The 26,827-nt window shown below is 34.8% G+C and overlaps 1 protein-coding gene and 2 non-coding genes across 3 annotated transcripts in view; 1 reads left to right on the forward strand and 2 right to left on the reverse strand.

Annotated features, from left to right (window-relative positions):
* Positions 1 to 424: 424 nt before the first annotated feature.
* LOC124540387 (talin-1-like) overlaps positions 425 to 26,827 on the reverse strand; it is a 56,983-nt gene continuing 30,580 nt past the window's right edge. Inside the window, exons 55-87 of the mRNA XM_047117889.1 lie at positions 26,644 to 26,763; positions 26,436 to 26,525; positions 24,839 to 24,958; positions 24,346 to 24,464; positions 23,187 to 23,325; positions 22,553 to 22,704; positions 21,929 to 22,058; positions 19,636 to 19,784; positions 13,633 to 13,795; positions 13,179 to 13,271; positions 13,018 to 13,092; positions 12,453 to 12,612; positions 11,848 to 11,960; positions 11,287 to 11,415; positions 10,712 to 10,882; positions 10,242 to 10,384; positions 9,738 to 9,866; positions 9,485 to 9,533; positions 9,212 to 9,249; positions 8,438 to 8,540; positions 7,727 to 7,836; positions 6,948 to 7,075; positions 5,851 to 5,990; positions 5,029 to 5,094; positions 4,260 to 4,371; positions 3,694 to 3,772; positions 3,023 to 3,173; positions 2,826 to 2,912; positions 2,372 to 2,492; positions 1,888 to 2,000; positions 1,442 to 1,532; positions 1,273 to 1,337; positions 425 to 555 (exon numbers count right to left, since the gene is read on the reverse strand). Of these exons, the coding sequence (XP_046973845.1) occupies positions 460 to 555; positions 1,273 to 1,337; positions 1,442 to 1,532; positions 1,888 to 2,000; positions 2,372 to 2,492; positions 2,826 to 2,912; positions 3,023 to 3,173; positions 3,694 to 3,772; positions 4,260 to 4,371; positions 5,029 to 5,094; positions 5,851 to 5,990; positions 6,948 to 7,075; positions 7,727 to 7,836; positions 8,438 to 8,540; positions 9,212 to 9,249; positions 9,485 to 9,533; positions 9,738 to 9,866; positions 10,242 to 10,384; positions 10,712 to 10,882; positions 11,287 to 11,415; positions 11,848 to 11,960; positions 12,453 to 12,612; positions 13,018 to 13,092; positions 13,179 to 13,271; positions 13,633 to 13,795; positions 19,636 to 19,784; positions 21,929 to 22,058; positions 22,553 to 22,704; positions 23,187 to 23,325; positions 24,346 to 24,464; positions 24,839 to 24,958; positions 26,436 to 26,525; positions 26,644 to 26,763 (3,744 nt within the window). The 3' untranslated portion in view covers positions 425 to 459. The remainder of the gene's footprint in view (positions 556 to 1,272; positions 1,338 to 1,441; positions 1,533 to 1,887; positions 2,001 to 2,371; positions 2,493 to 2,825; positions 2,913 to 3,022; positions 3,174 to 3,693; positions 3,773 to 4,259; positions 4,372 to 5,028; positions 5,095 to 5,850; positions 5,991 to 6,947; positions 7,076 to 7,726; positions 7,837 to 8,437; positions 8,541 to 9,211; positions 9,250 to 9,484; positions 9,534 to 9,737; positions 9,867 to 10,241; positions 10,385 to 10,711; positions 10,883 to 11,286; positions 11,416 to 11,847; positions 11,961 to 12,452; positions 12,613 to 13,017; positions 13,093 to 13,178; positions 13,272 to 13,632; positions 13,796 to 19,635; positions 19,785 to 21,928; positions 22,059 to 22,552; positions 22,705 to 23,186; positions 23,326 to 24,345; positions 24,465 to 24,838; positions 24,959 to 26,435; positions 26,526 to 26,643; positions 26,764 to 26,827) is intronic.
* Trnar-ccu lies at positions 6,482 to 6,554 on the reverse strand. Its single transcript has one exon. It is a non-coding gene; the product is annotated as a tRNA-Arg (tRNA).
* On the forward strand, positions 23,635 to 23,706 carry Trnap-agg. Its single transcript has one exon. It is a non-coding gene; the product is annotated as a tRNA-Pro (tRNA).

Genomic DNA, 26,827 nt, shown 5'->3' on the forward strand with positions numbered 1-26,827 from the left:
GTTTATTTCTTTACTTACTTGTCATGACGATAGTTTTAAATCTTTGACGATAGTCATGAAAAATCCGTAATGTACTAAGCGAAATCTATTGATTGTGCCATTTTAGACGAAAAATAAAAAAGACTTACCTTATATAGATTAAGAATATTTATTGGAATAAATGTAAATTACAATATTTAATTAAAATTGTCCCAGCGAATATCGGACACACGACTAGTGTTTATAGGATGTACTCCGTAAAATAAAACTCCATATTTAATTAATTTCATTTTTTTCTCAAATATTTATTTGTAATTGCTCTTATAGATGAGATAAGAAGACCCTATAGACAAATTGAGATTTCTTCATTCTTTGGAGATTCAAATGAAACAAAATAATATTCTCAATTTTTATTGTAAGAAGCACAATTAATGACGTTTCAAACGATTTATAAAATATAAGTGACTAATGTGTTTTACGTCAATAATACGATCGTTGAATCCACTTCATCCTGCATACTCTCTGAGACATGATCTTCACTGAAGCGCTGGCAGCAGCCTTGACCACTTCTTGGATCTGTAAAAGATTTTTATAAAGCTTGGTGACCAGGCAAATGGTCACCATATAGTAAGTAGTTAAAATTGCTCTGCTAACTATTTTATTTTTTTTTTTATTTTTTATTTTATGGTATTGGTTGGCGGACGAGCATATGGGCCACCTGATGGTAAGTGGTCACCATCGCCCATAGACAATGACGCTGGAAGAGATATTAACTATTCCTTACATCGTCAATGTGCCACCAACCTTGGGAACTAAGATGTTATGTCCCTTGTGCCTGTAGTTACACTGGCTCACTCAACTTTGGAAGTAACATTAATACGCCCTCAACTTTGGCAACTAAGATGTTATGTCCTTTGAATTTAAACCTGTTCATATATCCAAACGTAAAACAAATAACATTAAGCTTTGACGTTTGGCGGCGTTATCTGATCAGGGTGGTACACAGACGGGCATGCACAAAGTCCTTTCACTGAGTTACAATTGTAAATGTTTAATACATTACCACATAAAAGATGGGTTTTGAACTAGTACTCTCGTTCACGAGGATAATTTATTTAAATGTGTAATTCGTGATAGTTTAACAGAATGAATTTTAGGTTTATTCTTACAAATAGTCATCCTTATCACCTCCTAACAGGAGGAGATAGGGATGGCTTACCAATCGAATCGGCTTACCAATAACCCTGTATATTATATTTAATAAGTATATTGTGATGTCACTGGCATACTTACACTGATCATAAGATTCTGTGCGTTACCCACAAGCATATTCATAGCTTCTTGGTCCTCTACGCTTCCTGAGAAAAAAAGGCAATGAATTTACAATTAATCGTTTTTTTCTTTTTATTAAAAATATACTCGATTTCTTTATTTTTTACCACACTGAGAAATGTATTGGTACCTTGATGTCCGAGAGACGAACTCTTTACCGTCGTCAGCATCTTCAACTGGCCACTGATGGTCGGTATGCGATCACAAACTTGCAGGAGATTCTGCGAAATACATTTATATTAGCTCATGCTGTAGCATAACTGCAGTCACATGGGATTGTGGTTGTCATTAGCAAGCCTACAGGTCCTGAGGACTTGGTTTCAAAAGGGGGTCAAACTTGTTAAGGTTAGATTCCCGGCCGAGTCGATGTAGAAAAATTGCATTAGTTTTTTATGTAGCCTCGAGTCTGGGTATTTGTGGTACCGTCATTATTTCTGATGTTGTGACACACACACACACTAATATGCTTATGCATAGAAGCCCCGTGAAGTTGCCAAGGCTACTTTGGATGTAATTTTTTGTATGACATTTGTGTGACTATTGAGATCTTTGACAGTAATATTTAATTCCACTTACAGTTCTGATCCTGATGTCTGAACATTCCAATGCCAGCTTCTTGGCCAGCTCTGCGACATGTCTAGACTCGGCGACGATGGAGTTCGACGTAAATATTAACTCGCGTTTGTTACCTGCAGATATCAAATCAATTTAATTACCTAGTGTTAGCCAAATTTATTTTAAACACCAAAAATACAACATTAATAAATGCATCTGCCTAAAAAAATATAGATGATAGTAGGTTTCTTTATTTGTTGAATGGCCTGGATTTTCATGAATAGCTAAAATTTTTGTGTACGAAGAAGAGAGAACAGGAACTACTCATTAGCAGGCTGCTCAGTAGCAGAATATTGGTAGCTGATATTGTTTTCATTCTCGTTCTTCAGAGTTTAAGTCTTGCGCCCGAACTCCTCAGTCTTATCTCGTTTGCTATGCCATCATGTTATGAGACCGATAGTGGATACACCTAGTATGGGTGGTATTAATGTTTGTTTTTAGTTACCCGTGTTCATGTAGTCGGAGAGCTTCGCCATGAGCACGGCAGTTCGCTTGGCGACCGCCACGATTTCGTTGTCGCGCGCAGACCACCCTCGAACCGCCGAGTGCAAGTCCAACGCCGCAGCCTGATTTCCATTTTTTTATTGAGAATTTTAAGCTGTGTTTTGTATATAGTACCCTCTTATCTAATATGGGGCTCAACCATAATGTGTCTCTTTAAATAAATATACATATGAAAGTCAAAAATCTTTTTCTTTAGGAGAAGCGAAGGTCGTTATCACGCAGTCAGACATTTGTGGGCTACATGGATTATTTTTGTTTCTATTTAAAGTAACGTTTTTTGCTAAACTAATTAACATATATGGTATGGTATAGGTATATTTAATACCTAAAATATTAGCGTAATCTCAAGAATTATTGGGACCACACAGCGGCTCTGTATAAGCTCTTGTACTTACATATATTGGTTGATCTGGTTCTGGTTGTTTCAGGAAAATGTTCTCTCCGCCCAAAACGGACTCCACTTGTCCAGTCCTTCTCATGATCTGTGAGAATTTGCAAACATTTGATATCTTCAAGATAAAAATGCCAAGCCAAAGTATCACAGAACAGTAATTTAATCACAAGCTATTTATGACTTATTAATAATATTTACTTCCGCAGTTATATCCCTCCAATCAGCTCGCATTGTATCCGATTGTTTGGTTTCAACAGCCGTTTTGATGTCGATGAGGGTTTTCTTCAGCTCTGGGTCTTTGCGGACGAGGTCTGAGTGCATTCCAACGTCTACCACTCGCTTGCAAAGCCTGAACGATTAAAGACATACTTATGATATGCATTTTTCATAACGTGTTTTGAATCAAAACCTTTCACTCTCGTCGAGTCCATGAATATGTATGGAGGTGGGGCACATTACGACGTGACATTTGTGTCTGCATCTATGTGTATGTGTACATATTCACGGACTTGACAAGAGTGACGAAACAGTCACCGTGACAAAAGTTACCAGTGCGCGTTACTTCTAACAGTTATTAAAGTCTATTCCACGAGTTAAACTCCTAGTGAATAAAGCATTTGTACATCCATTGGTCGAGGTGCATGGCTCGAGATAAGCTAGACGGATCAGAATGGTAAAATAATCTTAAGCAATGACTTGGTTAATAAAGGTCATGTTCATTAGCTAATAAGCTAGGGGAGCTCGTTTCGTAGGATGGACTTTAGACGTTTTTCTTTTGGTTATACGGATTTCATTTTGATCATCATATGATAATATTGTAATCAGTCTTTATTTACCTGTCTGTATGTGGTTAGGTGAAATGAACTTACCTCAAAATAACTTTGGGCGAATGAATGCTTTTCTGAGGATCATTATTCGATTCTTCTTTGATACGCTGCATTGTTTCTCCTGAACGAAAATCATATCAGATCAGATCAGAAAAAGACACGTATTTTTATTCTTTTTTGCATTTACTCGAACCATTTATGCTAATAGGTGACATTGTATTCATCAGATAGCTTGAAAACATCGTCATTATATATTTTTTTCATAGCATAGATAGACGGACGGTAAAATGAGCTATAACCGTTCCTTAGATCGCAAATGCGCAGCAAAACTTGGAGTTAAGATTTCTCCTGTGACTGTAGTTATATTGGCTCATTCAACCACACAATCGGAAAATAATAATACTACTGCTTGGTTGCGAAAAATATGGTGACAGCGTGGTACCTCCATAGACGGGTTAGCACAAAGTCCTGCCACCAAGCAGACCTCTATTAGCAGTTATTGTGGTTTCTGTTAAGGTACTTGGTTACATGGGTTCTATATTTTAAATGAATAAATAACTTAAAAATGTACATAAATAACTTATAAATGACATAAAGTATTATATTACCCGCAGCTTGGGAAAATTCGATAGGATCGACAGCTTTATCACACAACTCCCGAACCCTCGACAAAGAATCCGCATACTCGGCTAACAGCATCTGGTAGTGCTCTATAGCAGCCTTAAACAATACATATTACTTTAAATTAACATACTATGATATCTATACATATCCGCGAATGAACATTAACGTATTAACACACTTTCAGGAATATTCAATAGTAAAAAGCAGTAAAATTGTCTGTCTGAATCTCACAGTCTTTTATATGTATATGTTAGTATAGTAGTATATATATGTATATGTATATGTAAGTAGTCCGCGACTTAAAATTAGTTTTTGTCCTTTCTTGGAGTTCAAATGTGCTTCATACAAAACTTCATCAAATTCGGTTCAGCGGTTTCATCATGAAAGAGCGACAGGTAGACGGACAGACAGAGTTACTTTCACATTTATAATATTAATATGAATGTTTCGTCACTCTTGTCGAGTCCATGAATATGTATGGAGGTGCGCGCACATTACGACGTGACATTTGTGTCTGCATCTGTACATATTCACGGACTTGACAAGAGTAACGAAACAGTCACCATGACAAAAGTTACCAGTGAGCGCTAGATGTTATTGTCTACGCGGAGCAAATCTGTGGTAATAATCAAAAGTGACAATTATATAGACACTTACAAATAATCTATATGTGTGCGTGTGAGCACTTGCACACGTCCTTACGTATGATATATTTGTTCAGTCATTATATAGTATATATTCATTATGAAATACCTTATCATCCGGGCTCTGAACTCGTTGTTGTGCCGCCTTAACTAAGGAAGGTGCTAACAGCTCAACCTGTAAATTATATTAGATTAGACAGAAGCAGAGAATTTGCGACATTTTACGTTATTTCGATACCTTCTGTTAATATAAATTTCGATATCGAGCTAAATTATATGCCTGCAGATTACGAGGCCCTAGGTTTTAATTTTAAATAGGATAGAAGGTAGATCTACTTAAGTAGATGGACGTTCAAATGGACATGTTCAGTGATCATCAACAAGACTCATTATTGGTGTACGGCATATTAATTATGCATTGCCAATGGCGGCCAATTGGCGGTAGCCAATAACAACAAAGAGAATATAAAATAATATAAAATGTTACTTCCTTGTAGTACTTATACGCTGTATTCCAATTTGGAAAATAAGTAAGGCACTTATTTTCCAAATTGGAATACAGCAACTCTTAGTCAACACTAAGCAACAAAACAGCAACCTGTTTGGCGGTAGATTACGAATGGATTGACAAAATATTTTGCTTTTCACTTGAGATATGCCCAGTTAAGTAGCTCGGAGTCAGAAAGGTCACCTTACACTCCTATGATCAGGAAATCATTTAAAGCTAAGATCCTGCGCCCTAATTCACTTCTGATATCTCTGTTCGACTTTCTCATTGGTCATATTTATCATATATGATATTCACTAACTCTCCCCTTCCCCCCCTTTTGTGACTAGTTTAAAAGTGGACACCACTTTAATAGGCTAGAATCAAACTAACTTTTATATAGAATTATTGGAGGCGCTTATGACTATTATTTATTGCATCGACCTGATCACTGGTCTTCATCAGCTCGTGTCTGGGCACGTTGCCGGTGTCCGCGACGAATCTCGCTGTCTTTTTAACTCGACCCAGTTGCGCTAGAAGTTCTGCTATCTTCTTTTCCAACAGGAATTTTCGTTTCTTCTCATCTAGAACATACATGTTAAATGTCATGGTGATCATGATATTTTCTAACAGACAGTACACCTGTTAATTTCCCACTGCTGGCCTAAGACCGAAGAGGTCTTAGTTTATCCCTTTAAGTAGTAAGTTAGAAGCATATCCTACCATGCTGCTCCAAGCCGGGTTGGCAACATTTTGTTGAAATTAGACACATGCAGGATAAAACATCAATGTTTATATCATTGTGTTTTGGTTTCTGGTGAGTGAGCCAGTGTACTTAGTACTTACTGACAGGAGGGTCTTAACGTTAAGTTCCATTTTAGATTCTTCCAGATTACAATAAGTCATTAGTATTCGTAGTGGCAATGATTAAATTAACCGTCTGTCCATCTCACTTTGTAAAATAAATAATCTAGATTGTAAGAAGAGTTTAATAAAAAAGGTAAGTTAGTTACGGTACATTGTAAATTAAATAAAAAGGAAAATATAACCACACAAAAATATATAAAGATGCTTTTACCCCTGGTGGGACTCGAACCCACAATCCCCGGCTTAGGAGGCCGATGCCTTATCCATTAGGCCACAGGGGCTGATGACAATACCATGGTATTTATCTATCTTGATAAAATAACATTTTTTTTGCGCAGAGAGAAATATTGTTATATGGGCATTATTTATTTACATATGTATTTGAACTACTACTACTACAAACTATAGTGAGAAGTAAATTGTGTATGTAAAGTATTAAAGTGTGTCCTACCACAGAGGCGTTTTCGTTTTATATTTGGTTCAAAAAACCATTACTATAGGTACTCCACTGGTCACCGGAGGGCTGCTTCGTTTTTAGCCCAGAGAATCGGAATCGCGATTCAACCATTCTTATGTTAAAAAATATTTACTATTTGTAACATTACCATTAAAAAACTACTATTTTATTTAATTCCGACCACTAAATGTCTTCTCTTGTTTAGCTTAAGCCTTACCGTTTTCTTTATGGACAATGGTCTCCAAGTTAGCAAGCGGTTCTTCTTCGAGGAAGTCTTCCACGACCCTCGTCACCACACCTCGCTCCAACATCTTTCGAAGTTCCCGCAGGCGTTCCATCAGGAGACTGAATCATCGGAATACATCAGATACATAAGAATGATAAATACTAAATTAAGCAGAAATTAATGCCATGCCAGACAATGCCAGAGAACGACATCTGATATATTATTTACAACGGTTGGAGGTCCAAATACATAAATATTTTTTTTGCTGTCCGTACTAACCTATATGATTTTTCATTTAATAATGATCTTTATTGAAATGTGTTAAGGGTGAGTTTAATTTGGCTCGTATGGTGTCAGTTATGATACCGTTGGCATTACTTTAAGTGTAGTGGAAAAAAGCAATCAGAAATGTCACATCAAAGCCCTCTTGTACATATATATAGTACGACACAATTTAGATGTAGCATCGGAAAAATTCGTAAAACCGATCACAGCCGAATTAAGTACGCTATCCCAAATTATCAATATTTATTTCCTATATGAATATGATCTTTACACAAACCTAATAAATTTAAATTCCATATGACCTAATATATTCGTCAATTTGACACATCTGACACATGGAGTCGAACTGATTCGAGAATCTATAGCGAAGAATAGCGTCGAATGGCGCGATAGGTAGCTATTACTTTTAGTTTTATAAATCGTCAGTAATCGGTTTTATTGAATTCGCCGATGCTACATCTAAGTGGTGTCGTATTATGTCCTACCTGGCCTTTTCGCTGTTGTATTTGACGGTACAATCTTGTAACAATTGTTTCGCCTCGACGATTATTTGTTTCATTTCTTCCTTCTCACTGCCATGATGGTCTTCGTTCATCTGTCAAATAGAATTGTAATTTAGTATAATATTTAAAGGTAAGTTCGATAATAATCAAATCAAATAAAAATATTATAATTTATTCAATATAAAATTTCGGACGGCTTTGTAAGTCCGTCAGAGTATGTACAGTCAGAGTAAGAGAACTGTCGGTTTTCAAATTCATTCCTTTATCATGTTTAAAACTAAACTCTTAGTACCTTTTGAGTCTAAACATCAAATCATTGCGACACTTTATGTCATTCTCGATCCTTAAAGTAGATTATCGCTCATACTGAGCACACGAAAATAGATCTTAAGGTGACGAACCTTTTCTTGCCTCGACTATACATAGTATGTGGATTAAGTACTCCCACGTACTGAACTTGAAGGCTTTGTAATTTTGACTTACTTTACGATTTCGCGTGTAATAGAAAATTTGAACTGGGACCCTATAATGTGAATCAGGTTATTTTTTAACATAAATATTTATAAATTTCGCTGATTGTTATATTAATTGGTACAAGGTACTGTGAAATTATCATTTTATAAAAACCTCATGCGTTAGATTAGAAATAGTATGACAATGAATATTTAAGGAACTCCAAAATGTGTCTAATACCTGTTCCGCTATGTTTACGATGTTTTCAGCTGCTTTTACACCATCAGCTTTGACATTCTCCTTAGAAGCTGGTTTCCGGAGCCAGGACATTGCTGAATCGATTCTGGAAGTATTGACATATTATACTGATCGGTCCGATGTAACACCTGACCTTAACCAAAGGGATATGCAGGTAACACTAATAGTTATTGGGTTATTCTTCGAAGGATTCTGTAGTAACACTATCGGTTTGGAGTTCTAACGGGGTTCAACGATGGGAAGTGTTATACTTACGTGCCTCAAAAATGTCTGAATGGTAAAAAGATTGTCAAGAACGTTTACCTTTTCTTTTCAATTGTGCTTAATAAATATATTCCTTGAATATATTTTGTGAGATGAGATGATTCAGTAGTCAGAGCTCAAGAGTTGATGAAGAAAACGGGTATGAAATCATAGGCACAAAAACTGTACTTAGAATCCTGGTAGTCGGCAAAAGAAAAATTCGTGAGGAAACTTACATCCTGTATTTAGTTTATTTTAAATTTTTTGAGTTTCTTGCCGGTTCTTCTTGGTAGAATTTACTTTCCGAACCGGTGATAATTTCACTGAATTGTTAAATGACGATTCAAAAGTGCTTGTCTACTTGAATAAAGCTTATTTTGATTTGATTTGATCACCCACATTGTAGTCACGTAAATTACAAGGCTCAAAATATTCTCCAGGTTTGACCCAAAAATTTGCCCAACAGTGGAACATAGATATTGTTATCTTTGCTGAAACTAAAGTTGTACTTACTGAGTTTGCACGTAGCTCTTAACGGGGGCATCTAATTCCTGTAACGTAAACATAAATGTATGTCATTAGTTGCGTTGCGTTAAATTTCACATATAGATTAAAAAATATTGTTTTTTTAACATTGAGAATAAAAACTAGGTACGCAGCTAATTGAACCAGCTAGAGGTTTTAGTCAGCAGAAGATTGCAATGTGCAATTATAATTGATTAAATAATTAAGAAGTTTTACAAAAAACAAAATACGATCGGTTACTTAGTTGATAAAAAATGTTACCTCGTTCGTCTGCAACGATTCTATTAGTCCAGCTTCAGCGCCCTTCTCCCTGCAAATAGATATTATTACATTATATATTGCCAATAGGTTAAGTTGTTACATCTTGTTAATATCTGGACTTAGCAGGTATTAATTCATCGCATCCGGCAGGAAAAGATCTTAAGAAAAATAGTGTTTCTGCTAGCAAACTGTTAACGGCCTGACGCCTGGTCAGGCACTTGGCCATATATTTCTATTTTGAATTATAACTTACCTGATACAAACGATAAGCGATTCAAATGCTTCGATGACGTCAGTGCTGCCAAACATAACCCACGTCATCACTTCCTCCTCACAAGAGCTGGCTTTCCTTATCATCACCGATGTTTTGCTCATTAGGTTCCTGAAAGCAATTATTGTGGAATTAGCTACGTGACTTAGTTCAAAAGCAGGACAACAAAAATAATAAAATAATTCAAATAAAGCATAGCGCGTTATCTCAACAAAAAAAAAAAAAAGTTACACTTCTAGCTAATATCAACAAAGCTTTGAAACGCTTTGATTTGTTTAGAGTTACAATTTATGCTAGAAAGAAATCTAAAGTTATATAACTACAAATTAATTATATTTTTCTTATAAGTTGGTTCTTAATTATTGACAAAGGCTACTATATACTAAATATATTCTAGATAATTCTACTTTATAATATCATATGTCTTTTGTAAGGAAATTGAAGTGCAGTACAAGTTACAAATAAGACTTGTATTGATCAATTTACCTTGTGTTGTCGAGAATTTCTTTGGAATTTGCGGTAGCCTTTGGATCTAAATCAATTTTCGGTTGAGGGAGATTGTCAATCCTGTTGTCGATTTCATCAATCACATCTATTACTTCCATTGCTGCCGGCGTAACTTTGTCCTCCTTGAAAATATTGTATTATAGTTTTATCAATAATAACACAACAATTTGATAACAATTACAACAGCTTTCTTGGGGATAGGGCTTCGTAGTATTGTTGTAGTCCAGTTTCTAGGGTGAGTGAGCCAGTGTAAATCCTAGTGTTAGTGACGCATTGGTGTGATGCAGGGAACAGTTGTTATTTCTTGCAGTGCCAATGTCTATGAGCAGTGGTGACCGCTAACCATCAGGTGTTCTATTTACCTACCTATGACATTAAAAATAGCTACAAAAATGTAAAAGCTTTGGCAAAATATGAAGAAAAATAAGTAGTACTTAATTCGTGTTTACCTCAAATGTGTTTGAATTCAACGCCTGATTCAAATTCTTCAAAGCATTCTGTAACTTCTTTGACTTTTCCATCAACTGTTTGTTATCTTCCACCGTCATTTTTGAGCCAGCGTTATTAATAGCTTCTTGCAATTGCTGTACTTGTTTGTTCAGAGCTGTCTGTTCATTTGTCTGTAAGAAACAATTGTTTTTATTCTGGGACTCTCACATTTTGAATATCTTGAAACTACGCTTTTAAAGCTGGTATATATTAATATTATAAATGAGAAAGTAACTCTGTCTGTCTGTCTATCGCTCTTTCACGACCAAACCGCTGAACCAAATTTCATGAAATTTGGTATGAAGCAAACTTGAACTCCAAGAATTTCTTGGATTTCTTTGGATTTAACAACTAAAGTTTAGTAGGCCTTAAAATATTACTTTTTAATTTTAATCCGAGACGTATACTAGCAGAATTTGGTTAGTTTGGTTCATAAATATTAAACGTATCACATATTACGAAGTGTAGAGTATTTTAAAATTTTGAAATTTACTTCGTTCTGAATGCGTCAATTTTTTTAATTGTAATCTCATACCTCTTTCTCGCTCCCATTGCAAATAATTTGAACACAGGTCTCGTTTATTGAATCCGTTAGCTTCTTTATAAACGGCACATCCACTAAGCCCAGTTTTGCTGCATTTTGATCGTCTTTGGACAAAGTCAACTGAAATTATGTGAATGGTTTAACGATTGATCATTGAGATATACAAAACGTAATGTCAGTATGTAAATGTCCTACTGCTGGACTAAGACTTTTCCCTTTTGAGGAAAATGTTTGGAGCTTTTCGCTTCATGCTGCTAAAATAAGGGTAGACGAAAACACTTGTGGCAGAATTTCATTGAATCACATACAAGTTTCCTCATCATGTTTTCCTTCAACGCTGAGTAGGAGATGAATTGTAAAAACGAATAAAGATTAAGAAAAATCAGTGGGGCGGACTGGCCTTGAACCCAGTATCATCGATTAAGGTGAACATGTTCTAATCTCGATTTTCGAATAGTAGATTTCCTCATTTCGAAAATCAGTCAAGTACCGGATATGGTTTCACATCTTCACCATACATAAAGCATGAAAGAGAAATAAGTATATTTTTACCAAGTAAGCGCTCTGTGAAGCATATTCTGCACTGTTACATATCGCAGATGATACATAACGCAGAGCAGTTCCGCATTCCGCACGAGACATGGGCTGCTCTGATTTCAATTTATCTGAAATTCATACAAAGTTGTTTTTATTTACAAATGTGTACAAAATTGAATATATCATCAGTAACTTAGACCTTTCACTTAAGATCAAAAGCATGTTTATGCTATAAATGTTTATTCTACAGATGTTTACCTATCGTGATATTTCATAACTTATAAAAATGATGAATTTGTATAAATTTTTTTTCATATAACCTCCTTAGTTGTTTGATTTTTCGTCTTAATAGGAGTTACAGTGAAAACTTTTAACCTCGTTGACTTACGGCTTAATATGCGTTATATGACTTAAAGTAAATTTAAAACATATTAATGCGATGTTTTTAAAACATGATACATTTAATAACCGGTGATCAAGAACTCCACAAGTTAGAGATTAAGCGCACCTTACACTAAAATGCTTAATGCTGCACTGTACTCATACTGACTCCAATTAATTTAACTAATAACAATATATCAGCTAATTAAATCAAAGAACGTAATATAGTTAGATCTTACTTATGACATCCTGCTGATTCTGGATAGCATCAAAACAATCAGTGTAGCTGAGTGCACAGGAAGGATTCTCGGAAGTCAAGAAGCTTTGCTGCAGCTGTAAGCTGCGTGCCAACTCGCTGCAGTCACGCTGCATTTTATCAGCTGGTGCTGCTGCTCGAGCCTAAAGAACGGATTAGTAAAGATAGGTTTCCATTTATGACTAAGCACGGGACCGACGAGCTCGATTTGAAACAAAATTTTGGGGAGGTTTTTGCGATTGCAGAGCCGTAGCATTTCATTCAAATAAGAGCAGAGCCATCAGATAACTGACTCCAATAGCAGATGGATATTATCATCTTCATCATTCGTGATCTTTTTTATGACATATATTGGTTAAGATTTACAAATACATAATATACAAGAATGGAATATAAAAAAATAAAGTTTGTTCATTTTAAATATGTCTATGATAAGAAATAACATAGATTTGAATATAGGTGAAAAAAATTCTTTTCATAATGCAGTTTGACCTTGGTTTTATCCTTATTTGAACTTAGAAGCTATTGTATATAGTAAAGAAACTTACTAGATTATTTAAGGAATCATTTAGTAAGCTGCATGCCTCTAGCAGTCTTCTTCTTGATTCGGGATGTTTTGGAGTCTAAAAGAACGCATTGTGGATGAGAATGAGTCAGTCTACATTTAGGACAATATTTTTATTGAAGGTTATTCTCGATCTTAACTTACATGACAGACTGATTCTGATGTCTTCAGAAGCTTATACGTAGCGATACCCATTTCTTGTGCAGCTTCCTCGATTCTCTTATTTTGAACAGGATCCTTAACAAAAAGATTCATGATAAATTTCAGTTTTTTTTTTAATAAGAATTGTCTTGGATTTTTGGTTTCATTTTACAATGGTACTTGTTTTTGAAAATCTTATTTCTAATTTCCTTTATTTCATTTATAGCAAGGCAATAATCACCGCTCCTATTGTCATTAGAAGAAATTTAAGTCAGTGATCGTGAGACAAACATGTCTAAAGTTTTTCTACTCAAGATTAGTTACAAATAGCTCAGAAGTATTTGGATTCAGAATCTTGAATCCAAATATTCGTTTAAGTATCGTAAGTTCTAATTACTTAGATATCTCGGCAAACTAAAATATATGTGATGTAAAATAATCAATAATTATGACATACTTGATTTTTAAGTCCTCTAGCTATACTCGATAAATGTGTTGCAGCTTCCGACGTAATATGAAGGCTTCGAGCAAGTGACTCCGGTTTACCTAAACTGAGCATTATAGTCCCGGTCATAGAGTTCAACTTCTGAATTTGTTGATTTAATTTGTTCTTCAATTCTCTGAAAAAAATTGAATAATATCTGTTAGTAGCTTTCAAGAATATGGATTGGTTATAGTTTTTTTTTTTTGTTATTTGTAGTTTTAGATGATAGTTTTCCGTTAGTAAAACAATTGTCTATATTCTTTAACACGTTCGCTGCGTCATCATTTTTTCCTTTTTTTCCATGGGTATGGGTACGTACGGGGCTTTTAAGACCTCGTATGAAAACTATCACAACGGCGGTACAGGTAAACTAAAATGGTTTATTTTTTGGTTAAGTCTATTAAAAATCTTGTATTTTGGTATATTATTATTAACTATGAATAGATTGACCTAAACCTTGAGGCGTACATCCAAAAAAACAAGTATTTATAATCAGTAAGTAAAAGAAATTGAGGGGTCTTATGAACCTCGTATCGATCTCAATAAAAAGTTTACATAAATTTTAGTGATGGGAAATAAAAACATCGGTATTTTTTTTTACTTTATTTTTGTTTTACATTTTTTTCTCATTACAACAATTCAAACATAAAAATGATTGACATGCACATTGTGTCATATTTTTTTTTACTTTTTTGTCAGCCTCAACGATTTCGTTGCGCAATTTGGCGTAACATCTACATTTTCTCCTCTCGGAACATTTTATGAGATGATGTGTTTGCTTATTTGATACCGTTTCTAAAAATATAAAAATTAACTTCTCTAATTACATTCGGTCCGCTCTGCATAAAATCCTTCTACGTGATTATTCGATTGGATTATGTCAGAGTTTCTGTCGCCCGAAACTGCGAGCGTTAGCCGCCATTTTGGAAACCATTTTTTGCATATATCTCGGAAACTGTAAGTTTTACTTTAAAAACCAAAGAAATCGTTTTTGTAAAAAACAAATGATGGGAACTTTTTCATACCAAACTTTAGCCCCCATTGTTGATATTTTCCGATATATTTAAGTAAAAAAAAACCAAATTTTTTGTTTTTGTAAAGTGACTTAACAATTTTGGAGATACAAAAAAATGTTTGAATTAAAGTTGGAGAGCATTAAATTTCCTACAAATTTTGTCTAAAACTTTTTCTTGTAAAATGATTAGTTGCTGAGATCAAGTTGCTTGCAATGCTGGTACATTTTGCGACCAACTTCTCTGGTGAACTTTCTTCTGTATTACTTCACTTAAAAACAAACTCAGTGACTTTGTAACCGATGAATCAACATCTTTCATCAAATTGTCAGACGCCGGATATGTGTCCATATCATATCGGTTTCACCGAATGTCTTCCGAAACGATAGCATCTGCTTCTTTAACAACTCGCAATATTTCTTCTTCTCGGTTGATTTTTTTGGTCATACCAGGCTGACGATAGGATATTGTATCCTATGGGATACATAATAATAATAATATATTATTGGATGGATAATATATTATTAATGGATGGATGGTGGATAATTCAAACATTTTTTTGTAACGCATTTGTATGAAGGGTATGCCCTTCATACAAATGTATGCGTCATGGCATCAAAGATCGAAAATACAAATATCGTCACCGTACTTCTTTTTCAAATGTGTCTTGATTGTACGAGGATCAAGTCGAGAATCCTCGTCTAATTAGTTTTCAAGCTCTGACAGTTTGAATTGGCATTCTTCATTTTCAGAAATGAAATCATAGATTTTCTCCATCGCCTTTTCTATTCGATCAGTGGTCGACCTCTTTTTGTTCCAGCTGGAGCCTTAAAACTCCTCGTAATATAGCTATATTACGAGGAGTTTTAAGGCGCGACATACACAGATTGTGGTATCTCGTGACATCTTCAGTGTCGGGAACATTGCAAATGCGTTCACGTAATGCCAGTGAATTTGCGGTTTCTTGATTTCCTAGATACTTAGACATGGTCTTTTGAATAACGGAAAAGTCTTTCACGTTGAGAATGCGTATTCGCAAGTGTGCAGGCTTTTTTCGATTCTGTGCCTCAAAATCAGCCGGTATCACTTCAGTCCAGAGAAAGCATTTGTTCGCATAATCGAATGTCCCAACCTGAAGTGGCTCCGTTGGTGAACGTAATGGCGAAGGCGTAAGTGGTAGCGTAGAAGATTGCGACGGTGGTTCCGAAGATGATGGGTCTGACAATCTTCTCCGTATGAACGCTGTTATTCTCCTCTCATTTGTATAACTGGTGTAACACAATTTGTGCACGCTTACATTTTTTAAATTATTCAATAAAACTCCGTGTTCTTTTTGCTCTCTTTTTATGCTCGATTGTATCAATCTTTGCATATATTTTTCTTTCTCCACTTGTACGTCCTTATCACTTGTAAATTTGTCACATATAAAACACGTACTCATTTTAACGACGTTCTGACTTAAATTACTTACATATCGAATTCACTTATACTTTTTGTTTGCATTCGAGAGTAACGTATTCGATAACTTTAGTTTTCTCTCTTATGGCGGTATGGCGCATTTTTGTATCTTTTTGATTTTCAGGATGCTTCTCTCCATACTTCTATGGCTGGTTATGATCTTATTTTTTAGTTTATTTGTAAATTCCCATGTTTGACAAGCGTAGGTTAGTGATGGGAGGAGGCTGGTGTTCATGACTCTACTTTTCAAATTTATGGACATGTCGCTTTTTAGGATTTCTTTGAGGGTCCAAAATTGCTTCCAGATGATGTTGGCCCTTCTCTCTGCTCCAAGTTCGTTGTCGCGTGGGTTAAATGATATTTTTTTCCCAGGTAAATAAGTAAGTATCAGCATACGATAGCGGTCGATCACTGGGATAAATAGGTATTTTAGTATGATTCGTCATGACGTTGGTTTTATCTTAATTGATTTCCAAGCCTGCTTTACGACTTTCTTTATTTAAAGATTTTATCATCAGTTGTAGTTGGGTTGTGATTTCTGATAGTAGAACTATATCATCTGCAAATCTGAGATGGTTCAGGTAACGTCCGCATATGTTTATGCCCACTTTTCCCAGTTTAGTTTGCCAATGATAGACTCCAGCACAGCTATGAAGATTGTTGGAGAGATTGGGTCTTATAGAGCTTCCCAGATCGATGAGTGGAGTAAAGTATCGAAAGGTTTTTGATAGTCAATATAAACTACATAGAGTGGTTTGTTGAACTCTAGCAATTTTCCTATAAGCATCTCTAGCGAGTGTATATGATTGACTATGGAGAAGCCTCGACGAAAGCCCGCCTGTTCGATAGGTTGAAATTTTTCTGTTGTTAATTTTTACCTTTTTAACCCCCGACGCAAAAAGAGGGGTGTTATAAGTTTGACGTGTCTGTCTGTCTGTGGCATCATAGCTCCCGAACGAATGAACCGATTTCAATTTAGTTTTTTTTTGTATTATATGTGTTTTAGGGGCGAGTGTTCTTAGACATGTTTGATAAAAATCGGTTTAGCCGTTTAAAAGTTATGGGGGGTTAAGGCGGGGAAGAAAAACCGAATGTCTGCAAATATGCTCAAGTGGGGTATCAAATGAAAGGTTATGACTTGTACATCACAAAAAATAACAACTTTTATAAGTTTAACGTGTCCGTCTGCCTGTGTGTGTGTCTGCGGCATAATAGCTCCAGAACTCCCGAACGGATGAACCGATTTAATTAAGTTTTTTTTATATTAAAGGTTAACTTATATGTTTTAAATCGACAAGAATCTATGTATTTACAACTTAACCAGAGATATTATAAGGCTGTTTACATTTAAAAAGTATAAAATAAAAAATTAAATTAAAAATTTCAGAAACCCCCGCAACAAAAAACATAAGCTACCTATAATTATTACTTTTTAAAAGTTACTTTCTAATGATGATGAGAAAAGTTTATATAATCAAATCAAATTAAAATAAACTTTATTCAAGTGGGCTTTTAGAAGCACTTTTGAATCGTCATTTAACAATTAAGCAAAGCTACCACCGGTTCGAAAAGTAGATTCCGAGAAGAACTGACAAGAAACTCAGTAGTTACTCCTTTTCAACATTTAAAAAATACAAAGTCACGTTAGTTAATACAATTATTTAAATTAAAATATATCCTGCCTGGAAAAAACGAGCGGTATCAATTACAGTTAGTTGTCTAAATTTTCTAACCGCTAAATGGGGACTCCACTGAAGTATGGAATCCAATGGTAGAAGGCTTATTGGCCTGTAGATGCTTGTGCTATCTGGATCTCCTTTTTTGGTAGAGCAGAATGATTTCCGATTCAGACCATTGGCTTGGAGAGTTTGTACTGGTCAGTATCATGTTGAACAGTCGTGTGAGAGGTGTAACAAAACACGTCGATCCTGATTTTATGACTGCATTTGTGATCCTGTCAGGCCCTGGGCTTTTGTCTGATTTCAGAGTTTTAATTCTTTTGGCTACTTCCTCTTCGGTGAAGGTTCCATTCCAACCTTCGCTCTTTCTGTTTTACGATTCGGTAGCTCGTATGTTGACTGATTTGGTGGGCTCATTTTTCATAGCCCTTTTTTTTCGGTTTAGTCTTGTGAATTTCTTTTCTTCTGCTGATTAGTTCCTTAGTGCGTGCTGATATAATTTGCTTTGTCTCTGTATTTGTGTTACTTTTAAGCCCTTGTGTACTTTTTGGACCGATATGAATAGTGTTAATTATTTTATCATAGCAATTAGTATAGTATCGATTTTTTCTTTTACTTTTTAGATGGATCAGCAAGAGCAAGCAAGCAAGCAACCACATTAACAAAAAAAAAATCGTCAATGCACTAACTTAGGTCTCCAAAGATTGTGTCTCTGTGGATTCATCGGTTAAATTAATTGCCCTTGTGTTTGATCTTAACACTTATCATCTCAACATACTCAATAAAAAAATATCGCAGTGCATTTGTTAGTGATTCTTGTGTGTAGCTTTTTACAGGAAACCCTCAAAAAGTATTTAAGGCATAATATTAGGAAATCACTCGAACCAATTATATTCACGTACTTACAATCCGGCAAATATTCGACATAATCCTTTATGCTAGCTAAAAACTAGAATAATGATAAGGTATTAAAATCGGTATAAGTATCTTAAGAAATACAATAGTTTAGATGTATCTTAAAAGAAAACTTTCATTTAGATTTAGACTTGCTACGGATTTTTATATCAAAAACTTGATAATAATAATAAAAAGAAACGTAATAAATATTAACTCAGAACAGTAGAAATATGTATTGACGACTTACCTACAATTCTATACTTGTCACCTCATGTATCTCAGTGTCCAATACTATTTTTTTTCGACGTCTCGCTATTATTATACGAAAATTTAACACACGTGTTCTCACTGCCGGCACATGCACAACACTGATCGCACGTAACCTCCGCTGTGTGCGGTACGAGGTCGCTGCGATACGGGGTTTCCTAAGCCTCGTTTCGCATTGAGATAAAAGTTTATTTCTTCGGTGCGGTAAAGTAAATACAAGACTGCATTCTGTTTTCGATAGGGATCATATATTGTATATATATCTTTCTTAACCGCTCCGCAAGGGAGACGCTTCCAGGTCGTGTTAGACCTTGTACCGCAATGAACGTGTTAAACATATACAATCAAAGATGGAAGGAAATATATATTGACTGCCATGTTAGTATACCAGCTAGTTGATTAGATCACAGATCATAAAAATCAATAAAGCTGTTCATACTGCATTTTGAGATATTTGTGCTCGTGTTGAGATTATTGTCCCATCGGAGTATAAGATGTGGTGAATAGAGTTCCCTTGCGTTTATGAATAAATATTTTGAAGTATGATATGTTCTGTTGATCATCTTCAACATCAATGAAGTGTACAACTTCGGGCAAGAAATCCAGACAAGGGACGATAGAAACGTCAATAAAAATTTGCTATCAAATCTTTTGTTACTTACCTTTTATCACCAAGCTCCGCCGTTGTGTTTGGTGCGAGTAAGCTCTTGATGTCACTATCATTTACGATGTGGAATTTCTCGTTCACGGCACTGGGTGTATCTTTGTCTGCATGTTTTCCAGATTGTTCTTGGGCATAGCTTTCTAGTTCCTAAAAATGAAATGCAATTTTTGTAACATTTTTTGTTTTATTTTGAAGATGTGATTGGTTGTATTCTTCTTCGAACTCTTATTTACATATCTATGATTTGCAGAATATGGCACTTCATACCCTGATCACAGTCAAAGTCAAAGTATATTTTATTCAAGTGGGCTTTTACAAGCACTTTTGAATCGTCATTTAACAATTAAGTGAAGCTACCACCGGTTCGGAAAGTAGATTCTACCGAGAAGAACCGGCAAGAAGTCAGTAGTTACTCTTTTTCAACATTTAAAAAAAATACAGTCATGTTAGTTAATACAATTATTTAAATTTATATATCCTGCCTGGAAGTCAACAGGTATTAATTCCACGCTTTTTTATCATCTACAAAATCTTGTATCGAATAATACGCCTTTTTCACCAATGTATTTTTTATAAACGATTTGAATTTTCGAGACGGTAAAGTTAAAAATGTCTGCGGAATTTTATTATAGAAATGAATACCTTGCCCCAAGAAAGATTTATTTACTTTGCGGAGTCGGAAACTTGGCGTTATAAGCTTATCCTTACTTCTAGTGCATATACAAAGATTATCACTGATTTTATCAAAGTGATCAATGTTACTGTGAATATACATGATATTGTTGTAAATATATTGCGACGCTAAAGTCAGTATTCCTACTCTGTTAAAAACATCCCAAAAAGAGTATCTAGCTCCAAGATTATAAATAAACCGAATTGCTCTCTTTTGTAAAATAAAAACAGATTCAATGTCTGCAGCGTTACCCCAAAGTAATATGCCATATGACATAATACTGTGAAAATAACCAAAATAAACTAAACGAGCGGTATCAATATCAGTTACTTGTCTAACTTTTCTAACCGCGTATGCTGCGGAGCTGAGCGGAGTCTCCCTGTTAGGGACGACAAATGGGGACTCCACTGAAGTCTGGAATCCAATTTTATTCCCAAGAACACCGTAGTATCGGCTACATCAAGCGGGCAACCGCTTAAAGATATACTATAATTTTGCTTTCTAATATTGGGTAGGGTAAAAACTACATATCTTGTTTTTTGAGTATTCAAAACCAAATTATTTACTTTAAACCAATCTTGTATCTGTGATAAGGCACCGTTCACATCGTCATAGTCAGTCTTTTTCCTGTCAACCTTAAAAATCAGTGAATTCACAAATACCTTTAACAAAGAAAGGAAGGTCATATATACTAGAAATAGAAAGGGACCCAAAATTGAACCATGTGGAACACCCATTTTTAACGTAGATCTAAACTTTATTCCATTAATGAAAACTTGCTGGATTCTTTGATTTAAGTATGAATCAATGAGATCAAGAGCCCCACCTTTAACGCTTTTTGAGCTTATAAAGAAGCGTCTCGTGTTCTACACAATCAAATGCTTTAGATAAATCACAGAATACTCCAATAGCATTCTGTGATTTCTCCCAAGCATCGTAAATATGCTTAAGAAGCGCAATTCCCGCATCAGTTGTTGATCGACCTCTTGTAAAACCAAATTGCTCACTATGAAAAATTTTATTTGTACCAAAATGGATAAGAAGTTGATTTAAAATATTTTTTTTTACTATTTTTTTATGTGGTCTTAAATTTTCGCGATTATTACACATTGAAATAAAACTAATTTTAACGGATTTGAATCGCGTATATTAGTTATTTTTAACATTCCGACGTTTCGAGCACTTTACAGCGTTCGTGTTTCGTGGTCCCGTAATATACATACGCGATTCAAATCCGTTAAAATTAGATTTATTTCAATATTTTTATGTCATATTTTATCGTGAAATTATAAAATAATCCGGCTAATATTTATTACTTTACCAATTTAACATCTTAAAACTACTTACAGACTGAAAATTGTAAGGTCTTTGAGCTTATTTTGGATACATATGTGGCAGATTTATATCTTGGTTTCACGATGTTTTCATTCACCCAGCACGAGATGCATTATTTAACAAAAATTATGCACATGTATACGTAAAATTTGTGGAGCTCGCACGACTGGACTTTTATCCGCATTATCAATTTAAATTCACGTGTACTAACCCTTAAGCTATCTTAGCTTATCTCTGTTTTCGTAAACGATATATGTACAACAAGTATTAATTAAATTATTACCTTTAATATCTTCTCTGTGATTTCAGAACTTTCTCCGTCGTTCACATTCTGCCACGTCACGACACGTCGATTCTTTTCCGTTATTTGCATCTTCAACGCGTCTAGTAATCTATCTAGGTGTTCTTTTAACCTACAAATAATAAAAGTCAATCTTATTAATATCAGATTTTATCAATAATTCTTTATTTATAACTATTACTAACTATATTTTGCAGGAGTTTTTTATTTATTGTTTGTTACCATAGTGAGCTTGATGGCAGGTTTTTGCCAGCCTATCTGGGTTGGTAGCACCCATTCATCAGGTATGCTGCCGTCAAACTTAGCAAAAATATTTACCAACTTAAGTGAGTCAGTGTAATCTGTCATATGTCAATATTTCTAACAGCGCTAATGTCTATGGGCGGTGGTGACCACTTAACAATAGAGGGTCAATTTGCCACTCTATGTACCATTAAAAAACCACAGACATATTACATGAACCTTAAGTTTACCTTTACCAGGCAGTAACTAAAGATATTCGACTATTAAGTATTAGAAAACTTTTAAAATACCACTATATGTAAATACAGTTTCAGATTATAACCTTCAAAAATTGTTTAATAGATATTGATTAAGTTATCTTACTTGTTATTTCTTTCTTTGTTTTGGTTAAGACATTTCATTTGTGTTGCGTAACGTGCTAAAGCTTTCGGTAGTTTGTCTTCATTGCCCGCTGCGATCACTGTTGCTAATGCTGACTGAGCTGCTTGTATACACTGCCTGTTGTCTCGCGCTACCTTTAAGTTAAAAGGTCAGGTTTAATAATTTGCAGTGTGCCACTGGTGGGCTGTCTCAGCATCTCTTTTGAGGAGGATGAGTAAAGTAACAGGCTGTTAACATCCCTATGTTGGGCTAAGGCCTCTTCTCCCTTTGCGGGAAATGTGGGTTGATGGATATATATGTGGCACATTTAATCACGCAGATTCAGAAACAGGGTATGTCTTCCTACACCGCTGAGAAGGAGATGAATTATAAACACAATTTAAGCACATAAAAAATTAGTGGTGCTCACTTGCGTTAGGGCATTGAAAATAATGTTTAGAACTGATTCCTCTACCCTATTCCTACGCGGGATGGTGAAATGTTGGGATGTACATATTTTATTCCTATGACGCAGGTTTTTTTACAAGATAATTTTAGAAGTAAGCTTGAGCAACAACGAAGGACATATCAACCTGCACTACTTAAATATAAATACGGAAAATTGAATTTAACTTACATTTTGATTTTCCAATTTCGGAACACCGTCATTAGCTTTTACTATGACTTCAATCTTTTTCTCGACGTCTTCAAGATTTCTAAGACTTTCTTCTAGAGTAGCACTTTCAGCGTTAGAGATGCTGCTCTTTGCCGCAAAACTATTATTTGACATAAATTAGTTTGAACATCTTCCGACATAAATTTGGTACTTCATGTAATCTTGTTTTAAAAACTTTGTCATATAACATAATATATGTCTAACATCTAATTTGATACAGATTATTATGTATATCATGGTTTATTGTTGTGATAATTAAAAAAAAAAGGTGTTTGGTCGATATATAAATTCAAAATTTTATTTAACTATATTTATTATAACATACTCCAAACGAAACTGTTGGTTTTCACGTAATATAGGTTAAAGAAAAGGATTTATGATATTGTTTAATTCGGGTGTAACGGCAAGTGGCTCGTTGGTCTAGGGGTATGATTTTCGCTTAGGGTGCGAGAGGTCCCGGGTTCAAATCCCGGACGAGCCCAATTTCTTTTGTTTTGATGTCACGAAAACTTTTTAAATTTTATTTACATTTTTTTAAGTTCACTTTAGTTTGTATGAATTTCCATATGGAATAATTAATTATTTAGCAATATGTCAATAAACATACAGACTATATGTGATGTTTTTAAGAGCCTTAGGCTAATAAGGCAGTCTTTCACCGGGATATTTCATTTTCATGTATTTACGTTTTTAAAGACAAAGTTTTGACGATCCTTAATGTAATTAATGCGTGTAATTTTCACCACAAATGTAATTGATATTTCATAATATGTGCAAACTACTAGGAGCTTTTGCTTATATGTATAATTAAAAAAAATCCTTAAACGCTTGTGTGGATATTCCATAAAGTAATAATTTATTACACAACTGTACTTTGGTCTTAAAATCGCATCCGAGTTATTTAAATTTAAAATAATAGTTATTGAGATTTACAATGAAATTTCGGATGAATAAAAAAAGAAAAAATTCTGGCTCTGTTCTATCGCCGATTCTTTTCACGTCCTTAGTGTATATTTCTGTATCGTTGGTACAATCAATAAGCAAGTTTAACGCTTGTATATTTCATGAAGATTTTGACTTAGACTTTGTAAAGTAAGTATGAAATTCAATCAAAACGAACCTTAGTAGATTACATTTTTCTTCAATTACATTGAGTTTATTCTTGACGTTCTGTCTTGTATTTTCGTCGTCAATTTTGGGCAATGCTTCATTTATTGCTTGCACTTGATCATCACAGTCCTACAGAAGTAAATTAGAATATAATTCTTCAATACAACAACAACAACAGCCTGTAAATTTTCCCACTACTGGGTTAAGGCTTCCTCTCTCTTTGAGGAAAAGGTTCGGAAAATATTCCACCACACTGTTCCAGGTTGCTGGAATACACATGCGGTAGATTTATTGAAATTTATCCTCACGATGTTTTCCTTCACCGCCGAGCACGAGATGAATTATAAACACAAATTAAGCACATGAATATTCAATGGCGCTTACCTGGGTTTGAACCCGCGATCATCGGTTAAGGTGTACGGGTTCTAACTAATCGACCATCTCAGCTTATTTTTTCTATAATTCTTCAATAAAAACATAAGAATGATTTAAAAGAAAATTACCTTAGCGAATTGATCGATTTGAAGAACGTCATCAAACATGTTCCCTTCTGTATTCGAATTTTGTGGATTCATTAGTTTCGAAGCGTGTTCTTTTACTTTCTGGCATTTATTATTTATTTCCTGTAATTCAATATTATCTACATAAACCCATTCAACTGAATTAGAATTAAGACTGTATTTCAATCTGTGGTACATATAATAAATAGGTTGGGGAAAAAGTTTCTTCGTATTTTATAAGAAAATTCAAAAAGTTTTTTTTATAGTTTATTTACATTCGACTAAAGTATGTATGTGCCATTTTGTTCCATAAATTTTTGCCATCTTGTTGGTAGTGACATGATCCCATTGTTGTAAAAATTTTGGGGCTTCTGATCGAAAAACTGCGACAAGTGGTTTTGGCAGTCCTCTCGTGATGTTAACCTGACACTGCCTAAGGAATTCTGCAGAGACCGAAACAGATGAAAATCTGAAGGTGCAAGGTCAGGACTATACGGCGGATGCATTAATACCTCCCAGCCAAACTCTCGTAATTTTTGTTGAGTGTCTAAAGATGTGTGAGGTCTAGCGTTGTCATGGTGAAAAACCACACCCCTTCTGTTGATCAATTCTGGCCGCTTTCTCTCAATTTCTTGCTTCAATCTCATCAATTGTTCGCAATACAGTTCTGAATCGATGGTCCTGCCGGGCGGTAACAGCTCATAATGAATGATGCCCTTCCAATCCCACCATACACACAGCATTACCTTGGTGCAAGTTAATCCGGGTTTTGCCACAGCCAAGCTTGATCGGCCTTTGACCACGATCTTTTTCGCACGTTCTTGTCGTATGTGATCCACTTTTCATAATATGCCGATCTTGCTCCACTTTTTCAAAAATGGCATCAATTTTGTCCGTAACAGGGCGACCAGAGCGAGATGCATCTTTGATATCAAAATTTCCGGCTTGAAAACGCTTAAGCCAAACTTGCGCTACTCTCACAGATACTGCATTAGGTCCATAAACATCACAAATTTTTTTCGCGGCTTGATTTGCATTTTTACCTTTTTTATAGTAAAATTTTAAAATGTATCGAATTTCTTCTTTAGATTCACTCATTTTAACAACAACAAAAACAAATGAAAATCACACAAATTCCTAATTTGAATTTGAAAGTGCCTTCTTTAAAATTAAAACTTTTTAATGATACCAAAACCAGCCAGATACAAATGGTATAGCCAAAGAGATTTTATTACAAGTTCATACATACTATATGCGAAAAGACTTTTTCCCCAACCTATTAGTATAGGCAAGCAAGGTTAACAAACAAGAGACTTCATCATAAGCCCGGCCAATCAGGAGCGTTTTGTGTCACGTGAAAAACGTTTAAAAAAATGCTTCTTCATTTACGGATTTTTAAATAAATTAAGTATTGTTTTCAACTTTCTTTACTAAATAACCATTTTAAACTCATAATACATACACTACTTTCAATTATAGACACTTTGTTTTTCGCATTGTCAAATAGCCTATTAATCTTTATACGAAGATTCCTGTGCTAGATTCACTGGCTCACTTCCAACCGCAGTTAGTTATAAAAGGCTTAAAATTTGATTATTACCTTTATAGCTTCTTTTTCGTGTTCCTGTTTGATTCCTTTTGTGGTGTCATGTAAATCATCTACTGCGGAAGTGACGTCTTCCACGAACTCCTGAATAAGAACAGTTAAAATATATTTATAAGAAGTTTGGTTATCACAAAGCAATATTCTCTCTAAATTAGTTTAGTCTTAATCATTGAGTTAAAAAATAAGTAAGTTCATAACAAACCGTTAAATCGACTATATTGCTCATTTCGCCATCTTTCTGGCGCGATTGAATACATATTAATTGAAGATTTAAAATGGCATTTTCTAACTGCAATGCTCTCTCTTTCTTCTCCCTCGAACTCTGGAAATTAACCATAATAATAATCTGATAAATCACTACAGTCTAATTCCTTTACGTTAGGAGT

This window comes from Vanessa cardui, chromosome 25, assembly GCF_905220365.1.
Source record: "Vanessa cardui chromosome 25, ilVanCard2.1, whole genome shotgun sequence".
NCBI lineage: Eukaryota > Metazoa > Arthropoda > Insecta > Lepidoptera > Nymphalidae > Vanessa > Vanessa cardui.